Source organism: Macaca thibetana, chromosome 13 (assembly GCF_024542745.1).
Source record: "Macaca thibetana thibetana isolate TM-01 chromosome 13, ASM2454274v1, whole genome shotgun sequence".
NCBI lineage: Eukaryota > Metazoa > Chordata > Mammalia > Primates > Cercopithecidae > Macaca > Macaca thibetana.
In genome coordinates, this window is record NC_065590.1 from 623,476 (window position 1) to 639,017 (window position 15,542).

Here is a 15,542-nt window from a genome sequence, read left to right on the forward strand (position 1 = left end):
TTCCAGTTTGAGCACTAATTGACACTGATGTCTTTGAATCGTCACTTCAAGCTCCCAAAATAAAGAATCGAATGCCTTCACTTGGATTAGGAGCCCATCCCTGGTCCAGTTGTGGCAATTATGGCCAAGGAGACAGGTCTCATGATACAGACAGTATAGCTGAGATTCACATCTCAGCTGATGACCTGCTTTGTTTAATGAGAAAATGGAAACAATTCAGGCCAGGTGCAGTGGCTCATGCCTGTAATCCCAGCACTTTGGGAGGCCAAGGCGGGAGGATTGCTTGAGCCCAGGAGTCTGAGACCAGCCTAGGCAACATGACAAAACCCTTTCTCTACCAAAAATAATTTAAAAATTCGCCAGGCAGGGTGGAGCACTCTTGTGATCCCAGCTATTTGGGAGGCCAAGGTGGGAGGATCACTTGAGCCCAGCAGATTGAGGAATTAGTGAGTTAGTGAGCCATGATCTCGCCACTGCACTGGGCAACAGATCAAGACCCTGTCTTGGAAAAAAAGAAAAGAAAAAAGAAACAATTACAATTAGACCAGAACTGCCTCGTTTTCCCACCACCAAATCTACCAGCCTATACCTGGACACACACTGCCTTTGTTCCTTTTAAGATGAAAGCCCACCAAATGAGTATGCTCCCTGGGGTGATTTGCTGTTCTGCAGTAGATAACTAATACAACCAGCCAACATAAGAAAGAAAAAGCAGACTGGGTACAGTGGCTCACGCCTGTAATCCTAGCACTTTGGGAGGCCAAGGCAGATGGATCACTTGAGGCCAAGAGTTTGAAACTAGCCTGGCCAACAGGCTAAAAATACAAAAAAATTTAGCCAGGCATGGTGGCACACACCTGTGGTTCCAGCTACTCGGGAGGCTGAGGCACGAGAGTCATTGAACCCAGGAAGCGAAGGTTGCAGTGAGCCGAGAGTGCATCACTGCACTCCAGCCTGGGCAACAGAGCGAGACTCTGTCTCTAAATAAATAAAAATATCGCATCCCGGGCGAATGGCAGAAATTAATGCCACCTTAAAGAACAAAGGATGCAAGGGTAGTGTACCCCCTCAAATCTCCACTTAATTCACCCATCCGGACCCTGCGAGATCCAGGTATGTCCTGTAGTGTGAAAGTAGACTACAACAAACGAACCAGATATCCCCAATTACAGCTACTGTGCCAGATGCGTCCATGCTAGAGTGGATTTACATAGTCTACACAGTGTAAGATAACTGACCACTGATCTGGCCGATGCACGACTTATCCCCACCAAAAGGAAGATCAAAAACAGTAGATTCACTTGGAATTGATACAAGTGTATATTTATGGTTTTCCTACAGGGCTGTGTTAACTCTGTCAAAATATGGTCTAAAGACATGAGAACTGTCTGGATATTTCTTAGAACTTCATAGTAGTTCCTGTGTTGATGATATCATATGCATCACGCTAATGAGGCCAGATGAGCAAGAAGTGTCAAGTACTTTGTGTGAGACACATACACTCTAGAAAGTGGGAGAAACGTCCTGTGATATACAAGAGGTTGCCTCATCAGTGAACTTTTTAGGAGTCCAGTGGTCTAAGCATGCTGGAACATTCTAAAGCAAGGAACACATTACTGCAACTCATACCTACCACAAGGAAGAGGGAAGCACAACTTCTAGTAAATGTATTCATGTTTTAGAGGCAGCATATTCCACAACTGGGAATACTGCTTAACCTAATACCTGGTAACACAGGAGGCTGCCATCTTTGACTGGGAGGCCCAGAATAGGAGAGAGCTCTGCAGCAGGTCCAGTTGCTACAAGTGGCAGACCCTACAGTCTTGATGTTTCAATTGATCATCACTTCTCTTCCTCTACTGTCCATTTTAGATTCCTCTCAACCTCAGGAAGCACCTCTGCTGAGCCTCTGCTCATTCCATTATATTACAGGTATCCAAGGTGGAGTTTCTAGCAAGCCCCAGGAGGACAATCACAATATAGGTCTTCAGGGTTCTGGAGCAAGGCCATACTGTCTGCAGCAGGGAATTAGACACCTTTTGAAAAGTAGCTCCTGGAGGGCTACTAGACCCTGGCAGAGATGGAATACTTCACCAAGGGGCACCAAGTGACCACGTGTCTAGAACCGTTCGTTATTAGTTAGGTTCTGCCTTTCAAACTCACCAAGACCTAAAGTTGAATGGGCCTGGCAATAATCCATAGTAAGATGGAAGTGGTATGTCCAGAACTGGGCATGAACAGAGCTATACAGTCAGGTAGCCCAGACACATGTCACCGCCAGTGTGGCACCAGGGTTTCTTCCTCAGCTCACGCCTGTGGCTGCACAGGGGGCAAAGTCCTTTATGATCCGCTGACAAAAGAGGAAAGCCTTTGCTTTGCCTTGATTCACAGACGGGTCAGACTGGTACGTGGGTGCAAGCCAAAAATGAACTGAGACTACAGTACAGCCCACCACAGGCTGATCTTGACAAACAGTGGCAAGGGAGGTTCCCCCAGTGGATCGATCCTCTCAGGGGTGCATCTGTTCATCCACTTTGTGTGGAAAGACATGTAGCCCAAGGGTACACTTTATATTCATACATGGCTACTAGCAGCTGCCTTGATGCATGGATCAGGGGTCTGGAAGGAGAAAGATGAGAAGATCAAGGACAAGGATGCTGGGGACAGAGGCATGTGGATGGACTATTTGAGTAGCTAAGAAGCGTGAAGAGGCCCACCAGAGAGCATCTACCATGAAAGAAACACCAAACAACCAGATAGAATGGTTTCGCCAACTGGATGTCAGCCAGATGCCATCAGCCACCCCAGAACTGGCACAGTGGGCATGTGAAGGAGCAGCTATGGTGGCAGGGATGGGGACAAACACACAGACCAAATAGCATGGGCTGTCACTCACAAGGGCTGATGTAGCTACCGCCACTGCTGAATGTCCAGCCTGCCAGCAATGCATCAGTGCTGATCCTCGGAAATGGCAATGGCTCTCAAAGTGAATAAGTAGCCACTTGATGGTAAGTTGACTACAGTGGATCCCTTCCATTCTAGAAATGGCAGAAATTTATTTCGACTAGAATGGACACATGCTTACCTTTTCCGCCGGCAGGGCCTCAGCCAACACCACTATCTGAGGGCTTACTGAGCGTTTTACCCGCTGACATAGGATCCCACATCACATCACATCGGACCCAAGGGCCCATTCATTGCATAGCCAAGGAGGCATGACAATGGCATGTGACCATGGGATCACCGGTCCTGTCACGTTCTGCACCACCCAGAAGATACTGGCTTGAACAAAGAGAAGAAATGGGCTGCTGAAGGCATAGCTGAGATGCCAGCTCAGAGATGATGATACCAAGTAAGGAGGGGACACCACCTTCCAGGGCACAGTGTACACTCTATTCAACAACCAGTAAGGCGCTACGTCCCACTGGGAGGAATATATAGGTCCAGGAACCAAGGGGTAGAGATAGGAGTGGCTCCACTTTACATTAATCCCATTGGGGTATTTCTGTTACCACAACTCTAAGCTTTGAGGATTTTAGGTTCTGGTTCCCAGTGAGGAAATGTCTCCATCAAGGGATACAGCGAAAGTACACCAAGGAACCAGTAGGCGAGAAGCAGGAGCCACCACCCTGGCAGGAGTAGTGGACCCTGCCCCCCAGGCAGTTGCACAGTGGGGGCCAGGAGGAATACGTCCCTGTGCGCTCTTGCCCCTCGTTGATGGGAAATGCACAGGTGCAGCAGCCATGGCCTGAAGAGGGTGTGGTGGCCAGGGGCTCAGCTGAGGTGCCTCCTGCAGGGAGGAGAATCTAAAACGGATAGAAGCCGAGGCAGGCGCAGTGGCTCACGCCTATAATCTCAGCACTTTGGGGGGCCGAGGCGGGAGGATCACTTGAGGTCGGAGTTTGAGACCAGCCTGGCTAACATGGTGAAACCCTGTCTCTACTAAAAAAAAATTACAAAAATTAGCCAGGCGTGGTGGCACGTGGTTGTAATCCCAGCTACTCAGGAGGCTGAGGCAGGAGAACTGCTTGAACCTGGGAGGCGGAGGTTGCAGTGAGCCGAGATCGTGCCATTGCACTCCAGCCTGGGCAAGAGAGTGAGACTTGGTCTCCAAAAAAAAAAAAAAGTAAAATAAAATAAAATGGATAGAAGTCCGAGTGCAGTGCTTCACACTTGTAATCCTAGCACTTTGGGAGCCTGAGGCAGGAGGATCACTCAAGCTCAGAAATTCATCAGCCTGGGCAACATAGTGAGACCTCATCTCTTAAAAAAAAAGAAAATGTAGGCCGGGCGCGGTGGCTCAAGCCTGTAATCCCAGCACTTTGGGAGGCCGAGACGGGCGGATCACGAGGTCAGGAGATCGAGAGACGATCCCGGCTAACACGGTGAAACCCCGTCTCTACTAAAAAAATACAAAAAAATAGCCGGGCGAGGTGGCGGGCGCCTGTAGTCCCAGCTACTCGGGAGGCTGAGGCAGGAGAATGGCGTAAACCCGGGAGGCGGAGCTTGCAGTGAGCTGAGATCCGGCCACTGCACTCCAGCCTGGGTGACAGAGCAAGACTCCGTCTCAAAAAAAAAAAAAAAAAAAAATGTAATTAGTTGAGTCCAGTGGCACACACCTGTAGATCCAGCTACTCAGGTGGCTGAGGCAGGAGGATCACTTGAGCTTGGGAGGTGGAGGCTGCAGTGAGCTGTGATCACACCACTGCACTCCAGCCTGGGCAACAGAACCAGACTGTCTCTAAATAAATAAATAAACAAAGGATAGAAGAGGGAGATGGGGAGTACCACAGACCTCAAGCACAGCTGCAGTGGTGGGGGCTGTGGTCATCTGATGAACCGTTTGTTCGTTCCAGAGAAAGGCGAGCTGCCCCAGAACTTAGCCGGAGGAGTGGATGCCCTGATACACAATCCAGATCCCCCTCAAGACAGAGGCTCTGCCGCAGCTGCCGGGAGGATTGCTGGCTCACCGCCCTCCTCAGGAATTGCCCCCAAGTGAAGAGAGCTTCCCCACCCAGTGTCCCACCTCCTCTCTGAGGACAGTATGCACCCAGTGACTGGCTGAAGCTGGGGTACAAAGGTCTGGCCCCTCAGCTCGGTGGGGATGGGGGCATCTGAAGCTGGGACGGCCATGAGACTTTTCTAAGTCTTCAGAACCCTCCATGGGTTCAGCTGAGGGGACTGCCTTGCAGCCCAGCTTCTCCCTCTGAGCAAGTCTGAGCTTCCTTCCCTTCTCCTGTAGGTGCGGAACCTGAGAGCAGCCCCATTACACTCCCTGCCTGCAAATCTCCATCTCAAAGTCAGCCTCCAGGGAGCCACCCTGAAACAGAGTCTGTGGTGGAGCTCTACAGAGTATCCCTGTGCAGATAACCAGCGCTGGGCGTTAGAGCAGGACTCTCTCCACCTGCACGGCGCCGGGGCTCTGCACACCCCTCTGCAGCCATCCTCGCTGGTGTCCCTCAGCTGACACCCTTGCCCTCGGTGTGTCCTTCCTCATGGCCTGCAGGTTTCACATCCCAAGCTACAGATCATGTCTTCTGGTTTGGGCTCATTATCTTAGCAGCAGCACGTGTGGAAATCGTCTCTCATGACCGCAGAGGGCAGGCATCGTGCAGAGGGTTACGTGGGCCTGCTCGACATTGGTGGTTGTTAGCTCTCATGTCTATGCCTTGGTCCCTTTCCCCGCAGGACTTGGAGAGCAAGCTGTTTGAATCTGATGCAAACCCTGGGCTTCGACTATCATGCCAAAAGGCAGCAAATAAGTGCTTTTTCTTCCCTTCAGAATGCATGGACAATCCAAAGCCCTATTATTCAGAATGAAAAGTGTTTACAATATTCGTCCTCTTACTCCTCAGTATGTGAGCCTGTTCCTCATAGCAGGTAATTTCTTCCTAATTCAAAAACTCCTCATGGAAGCATCTGTTTTTGTCATCAAGGAGGGGACTGTATGTGGAATCGCAAGGCCAAAGACACCGCGGGTCAACTCTTCTCAGGACCAGATCCAAGTCGCCAGTGGGAACACACGTTCAGGCAGCCGCCACCAGCACCCCGCCTCAGGAACAAGGCTCCCTGCTTCATGTGGGCAAGAGGTGCCCCTGTTTTCCCAGCAGGCAGTCGGGGGTCTGGAGCCTAGGGAGCAAAGTGAAGCATACACTCCTGCTTCCTTCCTTCCCTGCACTTGGTGAGTTTCTGGCTCAGCTTAGATCAATGTCATCTCTTCAGCCTGGCCCAGTTTACCACTATGGGAAGGAGCCCAGCAGCAGGGGCTGCCAGACCTGGAAATAGATCCGCTCATTGCAGTATGGCAGGTGCAGAGGAGCAGAGCCAGCCATAGCTGGAAGAGAATCTTGGGGCACAGAGATGCACAAACACATAGGAGCAAGTTGAGACCCAAGTACCAAGCTGTAGAGTTACTGCACCATAGCAACCCAGGCCAGGAGGCAAGGTAAGAGGATGGTTATTACAGAGAGCCACGGGGCAAGAGTGGAGCCACCTTGACAGTGGGGGTGACCAGAAGCCACATCTAGGAGTGTTGACCCAGAGTCTGCATTTCCTCCTGCTCAGGACTGTAGGAGAGGCCCATCTTAAATGCCACTATCTCTGTGAGCTTTTGGAAACCTTACCGGCTTCCTCCCATGTTCAGGGAGCTCCACTAAGGTAACCTTCCTGCCTTCTCTCCATCCCTCTATTACTTTGCCCCAGGGAAAATGAAAGATGACCGCTTGGATAGGTAGGTGGGGAGGGGAAACGGGTCCTGTGTAGGCCAGTTGGCCCCTCCATCACCTTGGGGGTGAGCACATGCAGGGTACAAGATCCCACTGCTCTCGCTGAGGGGGCTGCACCCCTGCAGGACTAAAGGAGCCTCTCCTAGTCCAGGGCTGCCATGGCTGGGTGGGTGAGCCTGCCTCCTAGTGGGATTTGCATTAGCAGCTCACTTAGTTCACAGGTCTAAAGCTGTGTCCTCCAGTCCAGCCCTCTAGCAGTAACAAAGAGGATATTTGGGTTCCTGTTGCCATTCCTTTGTTTTATTTCTCAGGGCCCTCAGAGACACCCCAGAATAGGGTTCCTGTCCCCTTCAATCTTGCCCTTCTTTGAGTCCCCATTGCATTTTGTGGTATGTTCCTAGCATGAACTTTCATTCTTTCAGTAGTTACCTCCTTATTTCCTTCCCCCCTGCATTTAAAAATAATTTTTATAGATGAGGTCTCACTCCGTCACCCAGGCTGGAGTGCAGTGGTGCAATCATAGCTCGCTGGGCTCAAGCACCCTTCCTGCCTCTGCCTCCCAAGTAGCTGGGACCACAGGTGCACATGACTATGCCCAGCTAATTTTTGTTTTTCTTTTTTGTAGAGACGGGAGTCTTACTTTGTTGCCCAGGCTGGTCTCAAACTCCTGGCTTCAAGCAATCCTTCTGCTTCGGCCTTCCAAAGTGCTGGGATTACAGGCATGAGCCACCATGCCCAGCCTCCTTCCCTTACTAGCTGAGAACTAAGAGAAGACACTCTGGAGACAGAGGAGGAAACAATGGCGACACCGCGCGATGAATACATAGTGGAGGATGAAGACAAGGCTCCGTCAGGGGCACCAGCAAGGGAAGCCCAGTTCTGTGGGGAAGGTATGGGGCGGCTTCACAAGCCCAGTGTCTGTCTGCTCTCTTTGTGGGAGATGTGTTGTTTTGGCATCCATTCCTGCTTCTTTTAGGAAAAGTGCTTGAATTTCCTTTTCAGGAACCACCCACCATCCTCTCATCCATGCGTTCTGTTCCCGGCATCAGGGGTAGACAAGTGACTTCAGGCTTGGCCAGTTAGGGTTCTGACTCTTGGTCAAATTGGAGTGAATCCTGAGTCATTTGTAAACTCCAAGCAAAGGGCTTGCTTTGTTTTCTGTTGAATGCAGTGCTGTGAGATAATCAGAAATGAAGCTGCTTTCTTGCCACAGTGAAGGCAAGAAAAGGGCCTGACCGGCAAATGATGCCAGCGATTGGGGTGGAGCTGGAAGAAGGGGAGCGAGGAGGCCCAGACATCTTGGGAGCCCCGAATTCACCTCAGGATTTAACTTCTCTGCTGCTTAGCCAATTAACTCCTTTCTTCCATGACTAGTTTGAGTTGAGTTTTTAGTTTTTGCAACTAAAACAGCACTGACTAATACACCCTTAGGTAAGATTAGAGCAAGAATTTCCAATATCTGTTTTCTTCATCCTGAAATTTGGTGAGGATATCTAAAGTTCTTTTGTCTTTTAAAAGAATTCTGTTACAATGGAAAGTATCAACCCATATTTTTCCATTTCTCCAAAGTGTTTTAGTGTATATCTACAGGGCACAAACTTCTCTCTGTAGGCCCTCTGTCATGGTTGCTCTGTGCCACCTGTTAAGGGGCTGGTATCTAGAATATATAAAGCACTCTTAAAACTCAGCCGGGCGCAGTGGCTCACGCCTATAATCCCAGCTCTTTGGGAGGCCGAGGCAGGCGGATCACCTGAGGTCAGGAGTTTGAGACCAGCCTGGCCAACACGGCGAAACTCTAGCTCTCTAAAAATACAAAAATTAGCCAGGCGTGGTGGCTCACTCAAGACTGAGGCAGAAGAACTGCTTGAACCCAGGAGTTGGAGGTTTCAGTGAGCCCAGATGGCGCCACGGCACTCCATCGTGCGTGACAGAGTGGCACAGGATGGCAAAAACAAAAGCTCTTAAAACTCAACAATAAAAGACAAATAACCCAATTTAAAAATGAGAAAAGAGCCAAGTGTGGTGGTACTCCCAGCACTTTGGGAAGTTGAGGTGGGCAGATTGCTTGAGCCCAGGAGTTTGAGACCGGCCTGGGCAGCATGGCAAAACCACATCTCTACAAAATATAGAAAAGAAAAAAAAAAATTAGTCAGGTGTGGTGTTGCGCACCTGTAGTCTCAGCAACCTGGAGGCTGAGGTGGGAGGATTGCTTAAACCTAAGGAGATAGAGGCTGCAATGAGCTGTGATTGTGCCTCTGCACTCTACCCTGGGCAACAGAGTGAGACCCTGTCTCAAAAAATAATCATAAAGAAAGAAAGATGAGAAAAGCATTTGTTTCTTTCCTTCTTTTTTTTTTTTTTTTTTTTTTTGAGATAGGGTCTGACTGTGTCCCCCATGCTGGAGTGCAGTGGTGCAATCTTGGCTCACCGCAATCTCTGCCTCCCAGGTTCAAGTGATTCTCCTGCCTCAACCTCCCGAATAGCTGGGACTACAGGAGCACGCCGCCACACCCAGCTAATTTTTGTATTTTTAGTAGAGACGGAGTTTCACCATATCGGCCAGGCTGGTCTCAAACTCCTGACCTCAAGTGATCTGCCCACCTCAGCCTCCCAAAGTGCTGGGATTACAGGGGTGAGCCACTGTGCCTGGCCTTTTTTTGCTGCTGTTGTTTTTGTTTTGTTTTTTGAGACGGAGTCTCGCTCTGTCGCCCAGGCTGGAGTGCAGTGGCTCAATTTTGGCTCGCTGCAACCTCTGCCTCTTGGGTTCCAGGGATCCTCCTGCCTCAGCCTGCTGAGTAGCTGAGACTACAGCCGAGGCGCCACCATGCCTGGCTAATTTTTTTTTTTTTAAGTAGAGATGGGGTTTCACCATGTTGGCCAGGCTGATCGTGAACTCCTAACCTCAAGTGATCTGCCCAGCTCAGCCTCTCAAAGTGCTGGAATTACAAGCATGAGCCACACTGTACCTGACCTTTTTTTTTTTTTTTTTTTTTTTTTTTTAAGAGAGATGAGTACAAGGTAGGGACTCAGAGGAAAGGGTGGGAAGTGGGTGAGGGATAAAAGACTACACATTGGGTACAGTGTGCACTGTGTAGGTGGTAGGTGCACCAAAATCTCAGAAATCACCACTAAATGACTTATTCCTATAACAAAACACCACCTGTTCCCCAAAAACCTATTGGGAAAAAAAAAAAAAAGAAAACTCACATAAGTAAATAAATGCAGGCTAGGCGCAGTGGCTCATACCTGTAATCCCAGCACTTTGGGATGCCAAAGTGGGCGGATCACCTGAGGTCAGGAGTTTGAGACCAGCCTGGCCAACACGGAGAAATCCTGTCTCTACTAATAATACAAAAATTAGGTGGGCGTGGTGGCGGACACCTGTAATCCCAGCTACTTGGGAGGCTGAGGCAGGAGAATCACTTGAACCTGGGAGATGGAGGTTGCAGTGAGCCAAGGTCGTGCCACTGCACTCCAGCCTGGGTGACGAGCAAAGCTCTGTCGGAAGAAGAAAAGAAAGGAAAGAAAGGTGCCGTCTGGCTGTGTTGCCCAGGCTGGAGTGCGGTGGCTATTCATGGTATGATCATAGTGCACTGCAGCCTCAAAACTCTGGGGTTCCAGTGGTCCTCCTGCCTCAGCCTCCTGTGTAGCTGGTACTATAGGCTACAGCTAAACGGCTCAGCTCCTCAGTCCTCCTTCATCTGCCACAGTGGATACACAGCGTGGCAGCCCCTCCCAGGATGTCACAGATCTTTATGGCTGCAGGGACTGTAAAGTCACCCACTTCAGCCCCTCGTTTATATACAAGGAAACAGTCCTACAGAGAAGGCGTGCCTTTTTAAGTCACACATTTGAGCAAATAAATAATTATCTCCTCACACATTTAAGACTGCTATTACATCCTTCTCTCTAGACCTTTTCTTTTAACCTTTCATCCACTCAGAATGCTCGCCTGGACCCTCTCTAATTTCTCAACATCTTTCTTTTGTTTTTGGAGACGGAGGCTTGCTCTGTCACCCAGGCTGGAGTGCGGTGGCGTCATCTTGGCTCACTGCAACCTCCACCTCCCGGGTTTAAGCAGTTCTCCTACCTCAGCCTCCCAAGTAGCTGGGATTACAGGTGCCCACCACCACGCCCTGCTAATTTTTGTATTTTTAATGGAGATGGGGTTTCACCATGTTGGCCAGGCTGGTCTCGAACTCCTGACCTCAAGTGATCCACCCACCTCAGCCTCCCAAAGTGCTGGAATTACAGGCGTGAGCCACCGTGCCCAGCTCAACATTTTTCTTAAGTGGGCCCAAGGCTGGGGGAAAATCTCACCGTAGAGATATTTGTTAGATATTGAGCATGTGTAAAGAAGGCATCTGTGATGGTTAATTTTATGTGTCAGTTGGACTGGGCCATGGGGTGCCCAGATATCTGCTTGAACATTACTCTGGGTCCATCTGTGAGGGTGCAGGGTAGGATTGGCATTTAGGTTGGTAGAGCAAGTAAAGCAGGCTGCCTCCCTAACACGGGGGTCCTCATCCATCAGCTGAGGGTCCAAATAGAACAAAAGGCTGAGTTGGAGGGCGCCCCTCCTGCATGACCAACTTTCTTTTTTTTTTTTTTTTTTTTGAGACGGAGTCTCGCTGTCTCCCAGGCTGGAGTGCAGTGGCCGGATCTCAGCTCACTGCAAGCTCCGCCTCCCGGGTTCACGCCATTCTCCCGCCTCAGCCTCCCAAGTAGCTGAGACTACAGGCGCCCACCACCTCGCCTGGCTAGTTTTTTTGTATTTTTTAGTAGAGACGGGGTTTCACTGTGTTAGCCAGGATGGTCTCGATCTCCTGACCTCGTGATCCACCCGCCTCGGCCTCCCAAAGTGCTGGGATTACAGGCTTGAGCCACCGCGCCCGGCCGACCAACTTTCAAGTGGTGACATCAGCTTTCTTCCTGCTTTTGGACTTGAACTGAAACATCACCTCTTCCTGGATCTTGAGCCTGCTGGCCTTCAGACTAGAACTGCACCTTCGGCTTTCCTGGGTCTCGGCTTGCTGACTCACCCTGCAGAACTTAGGACTCGTCAGCCTCTACATTTGTATGAGCCAATTCCTTATAGTGTCTCTTTCTCCATATATGCATGTATCTCCACATCTTATTGTTCTGCTTCTCTCGAGAACCCTGAATAATACAGTATCATTCCAAGATCAGCAGAAATGTTAGTGCTTCTGGGGAAGTACTGCGAAGGGTACCTGAGTAGCAGCACATGCTCTCAGTACCCCCGCCTTCTGTTGTCTGCTGTGGCCTGCTCCCTCCCCACCCTTTGGGTTGATTTCAGGATAGAGATATGGGGATGGCACTGGGGTTGGGTGTGCAGTTACCCAGAACAGCCAGGATGTGTGCACAGTGTGTCCCAGGAGCAGGAGCATCGAGCACTGCTCAAACTGCTTGGAAAAGAAAACAAAGTCAGGAAAGTGCGGAGCTGGGTGGGCGCTGGAATGGAGCAGGAAGAAAGGGGCAAGGGCAGGAGAGAAGCAGAAGAAACAATCCCTGAGACAGAGCTGGTGTAACCAAGGCTCTGTTTGCCCCACCGTTTGAGAGAGAGGGTGAGCTGACGTCAAGGCCCAGCTCTGTTCAAAGGTAGGACACTGATTTTCTTCAAGAAGGCAGAGCTGGGGAGTGGCCTCATGTCTTATCATCATGGAAAGGGGAGGTCTGGGGGAGAGAAGGGGCAGCCAGGGCCTCCGAGTGGTGTAGGCCTCACCCTTGTGCTCACATGTCCCAACCACTGCCAGTGGTGCCACCCCTGAATCCCAGACCCCACGTGTAACCATCTACCTGGACCACAGGAGGAAACGCCACGTTCTTTGCCACGGTTCAGGGTAAAGGCATGATCTGAGTTGGGCAAAAGACAGTCATCCTGGTACCTTAAAAAGGAGTCTAGGGCGAGCCCCAGTCTGCTGGTGGCCGTCTTCACCACCTTTGAGGAGAGACGACCTGAGCAGACACACAAAGGAAAGAGGTGGAGAGAAACCGTGTCTTTGTGTCATTGTTTGAGTCCCTGGACCCAGTCAAGCCCCCTGGACTATGCCGAACTTTTCAGCCGTGGAAAGCAATAAAGTCCATTTAGTTAAGAAAGTTTCAGTTCTGTTTCTTGCAGCTGTGAGCATTCCGACAACCTTGATGTTCCAGGCCCCTGTGGGCTAGGTCCATGAGCTCATTGCTTGCCACGCGCCTCACGGCATCAACTCAATGTTCCCCAAAGCCACGCCCTTCCTTTCTGCTTTCACATCACTGACTAGACCATGCTCTCATGAAAGCCTGCCCCTTCTCCAAGGCGCAGCTCAAGTCTCTCCTTTAGGAAGTGTTCCTTGGCTGTCAGGTTTGGGTGTTATCAGGTTTCCTTTTTCCTGGTGGCTGGATTGGAAGGCTTTAGAGGGCAAGGATCATGTGTTAGGATCTCTGCATCCTCCACAAGGCGCTTGTGTTCAGTGTATTTGCTGAATGAATGTCACATAAAAAAGCATGACCCGGTCAGGCGCAGCGGCTCACCCCTGTAACCCCAGCAATTTGGGAGGCCGAGGCGGGAGGATCACCTGAGGTCAGGAGTTCCAGACCAGCCTGGCCAACATGGCAAAACCCCATCTCTACTAAAAATACAACAATTAGCTGGGTGTGGTGGCGGGCGCCTGTAATCCTAACTACTTGGGAGGCTGAGGTTGGAGAACTGTTTGAATTGGGGAGGTGGAGGTTGCAGTGAGCCAAGATCTCCCCACTGCACTCTAGCCGAGGCAACAAAGTGAGACGCCGTCTCAAAAAATAAATAAATAAGTAAAAATGAATAAGAGACCTTCTTCCTTTATTAAAATAAAACCCGTCCACCACCCAGAGGTTATTCCAGAAGGAAACTCTCCACCAATAGTGGTGGCACTAGACATATACTGAGAGATCCCCAAGACAGAAGTGAAGCCCTGGGGGCATCTGGGGCTACATGGTCTACCTCGCCATACAGGGAGGCCCTTTACAGGGCTAGCTGCCATCTTCTACCAAGACAGAAGGCAGGAACCTTCCAAACAGGGCAGCCTGCAGGCCCCGCACCCTTCAGGCCCTTCTCAGACACCTGTACAACCCCTTAAGCCAGACGGACTCACAGCTGTCTCTGGAAAGTTCTTCGTTACCTGACTGTAGACTGGAGGGGTCTCTGCCTCACCTCCAACATCTTATGAAGCCCCTTGCCACCCACTGTGTTGCTGTCCCACTCAGCTGAAGGGGCTGGCCAGTCCCACATCAACCCTCCAGCTCTGAGATCAGCCAATCTTCCCTGGACACTGCTCTCTCCCCCAGCAAAAAAGCCAAGAATTTTCCCCAAAGCTTATGGTGAGGAACCGGTTTTGTGTGTGTGTATGTGTTCTGACACGGAGTCTCACTCCGTCACCAGGCTGGAGTGCAGTGGTGCGATTTCAGCTCACTGCAACCTCTGCCTCCCGGGTTCAAGCAATTCTCCTGCCTCAGCCTCCCGAGTAGCTGGGACTCCAGGCGCCCGTCACCACGCCTGGTTAATTTTTGTATTTTTAGTAGAGACGGGGTTTCACCGTGTTGGCCAGACTGGTCTCAATCTCCTGACCTTGTGATCCGCCCACCTTGGCCTCCCCGTGTGCTGGGATTACAGGCATGAGCCACCGCATCCAGCCAGAACTGATCTTAATTCTCAAACCCGTGACCCTAATAAACTGTCTTCATTTCAGGTGGGCTCATTCAAAATGCCATTTTCAGGCTTGGTGCAGTGGCTCATGCCTGTAATCCCCACACTTTGGGAAGGGAGGCAGAAGGATTGCCTGAAGCCAGTAGTTTGAGACCAGCCTGGGCAACATGGCGAGACTCTGTCTCTACTCACCCCCACAAAAAAGACATTTTCTCTTCTCCGCAAACCTCCCGCCTCCCATTAAAATGTCACTCCCCCTAAAAAAACGCAGAGGAAGAGGTAAGATTGCAGGCTATTTGAAAACAGGGGCATGAAGTTTGTCAGTTCCCTTATGTCTCCCCACAGCATCTGTGTTCCATTAGTGTAGTGGCTGAGACTGTGGATACCGCAGGCAAGATGCCAGTTGAAGATTCTCTAGTCATCTTGGGAAGGCCGCCCTGCCCCGAACGCACCACCTCTTCCTGTATCCCAGGGTCCTCTCCTTGTGGCCCTTCACATCCCATGGCTTCCTGTGTGCAGGCCCCTCTTCACCTGTGTGGCTGATGCCACCTTCCAGCTGCCATGTGACAGGTAGGCAGGGACTGGGGCTCCCGCATTCCCAACTCCAGCACCTGGCTGAGACACTGGGCCCTGGGACCGACTGTGACTGCCCTCTTCCCCTTTGGCAGGGCCTGTCTCCCACTTCTGACACCCTCACTTAAGGCCAGGCAGACCCCTTCCCACTGCCACCAGTCATTAAAATAAGGCTGCATCCCTCCCTTCCCTTCTCAAAATCCTTCCAGGGCTCCTTCTGCTGTTAGTGCCTCAGATGAGCGCCCCTCACCTTTCTAACCTCAGCTCTCACCACGTCCTGGCCACCAGTGTGCTTTCGCTCTTGCCGTTCCCTCAGCAGCAGTGTCCCTACCCCAGTTCACTCCCACGTCAAGTGTGGCTCAAGCTGCGTCCTCCAGGAAGCCTTTCATTATCACTGAGGTCAGAACTGGCTCCCTTCTGGGCACAGCACTTTTCCGAGCCGGCCGCCCACTTCACTCTGCCTTTCTGTGGACAAGTCCATCTCCTGAACTTAGGACATAAAATCCTTGCAGACAGGGTCCTGTCAGTCACTGTATTTTTCATGGTGCCTAATGGTGCTTTGT

At 50.8% G+C, this 15,542-nt stretch overlaps 2 protein-coding genes across 2 annotated transcripts in view; both read left to right on the forward strand.

The window, feature by feature from the left end:
• Positions 1-8,098, forward strand: part of LOC126933809 (translation initiation factor IF-2-like) — a 49,627-nt gene extending 41,529 nt beyond the window's left edge. Inside the window, exons 6-7 of the mRNA XM_050753973.1 lie at positions 5,937-6,181; positions 7,351-8,098. Of these exons, the coding sequence (XP_050609930.1) occupies positions 5,937-6,181; position 7,351 (246 nt within the window). The 3' untranslated portion in view covers positions 7,352-8,098. The remainder of the gene's footprint in view (positions 1-5,936; positions 6,182-7,350) is intronic.
• Positions 1-15,542, forward strand: part of CIAO1 (cytosolic iron-sulfur assembly component 1) — a 182,674-nt gene that overhangs the window by 146,245 nt on the left and 20,887 nt on the right. The gene's annotated exons all lie outside the window — the stretch shown is intronic.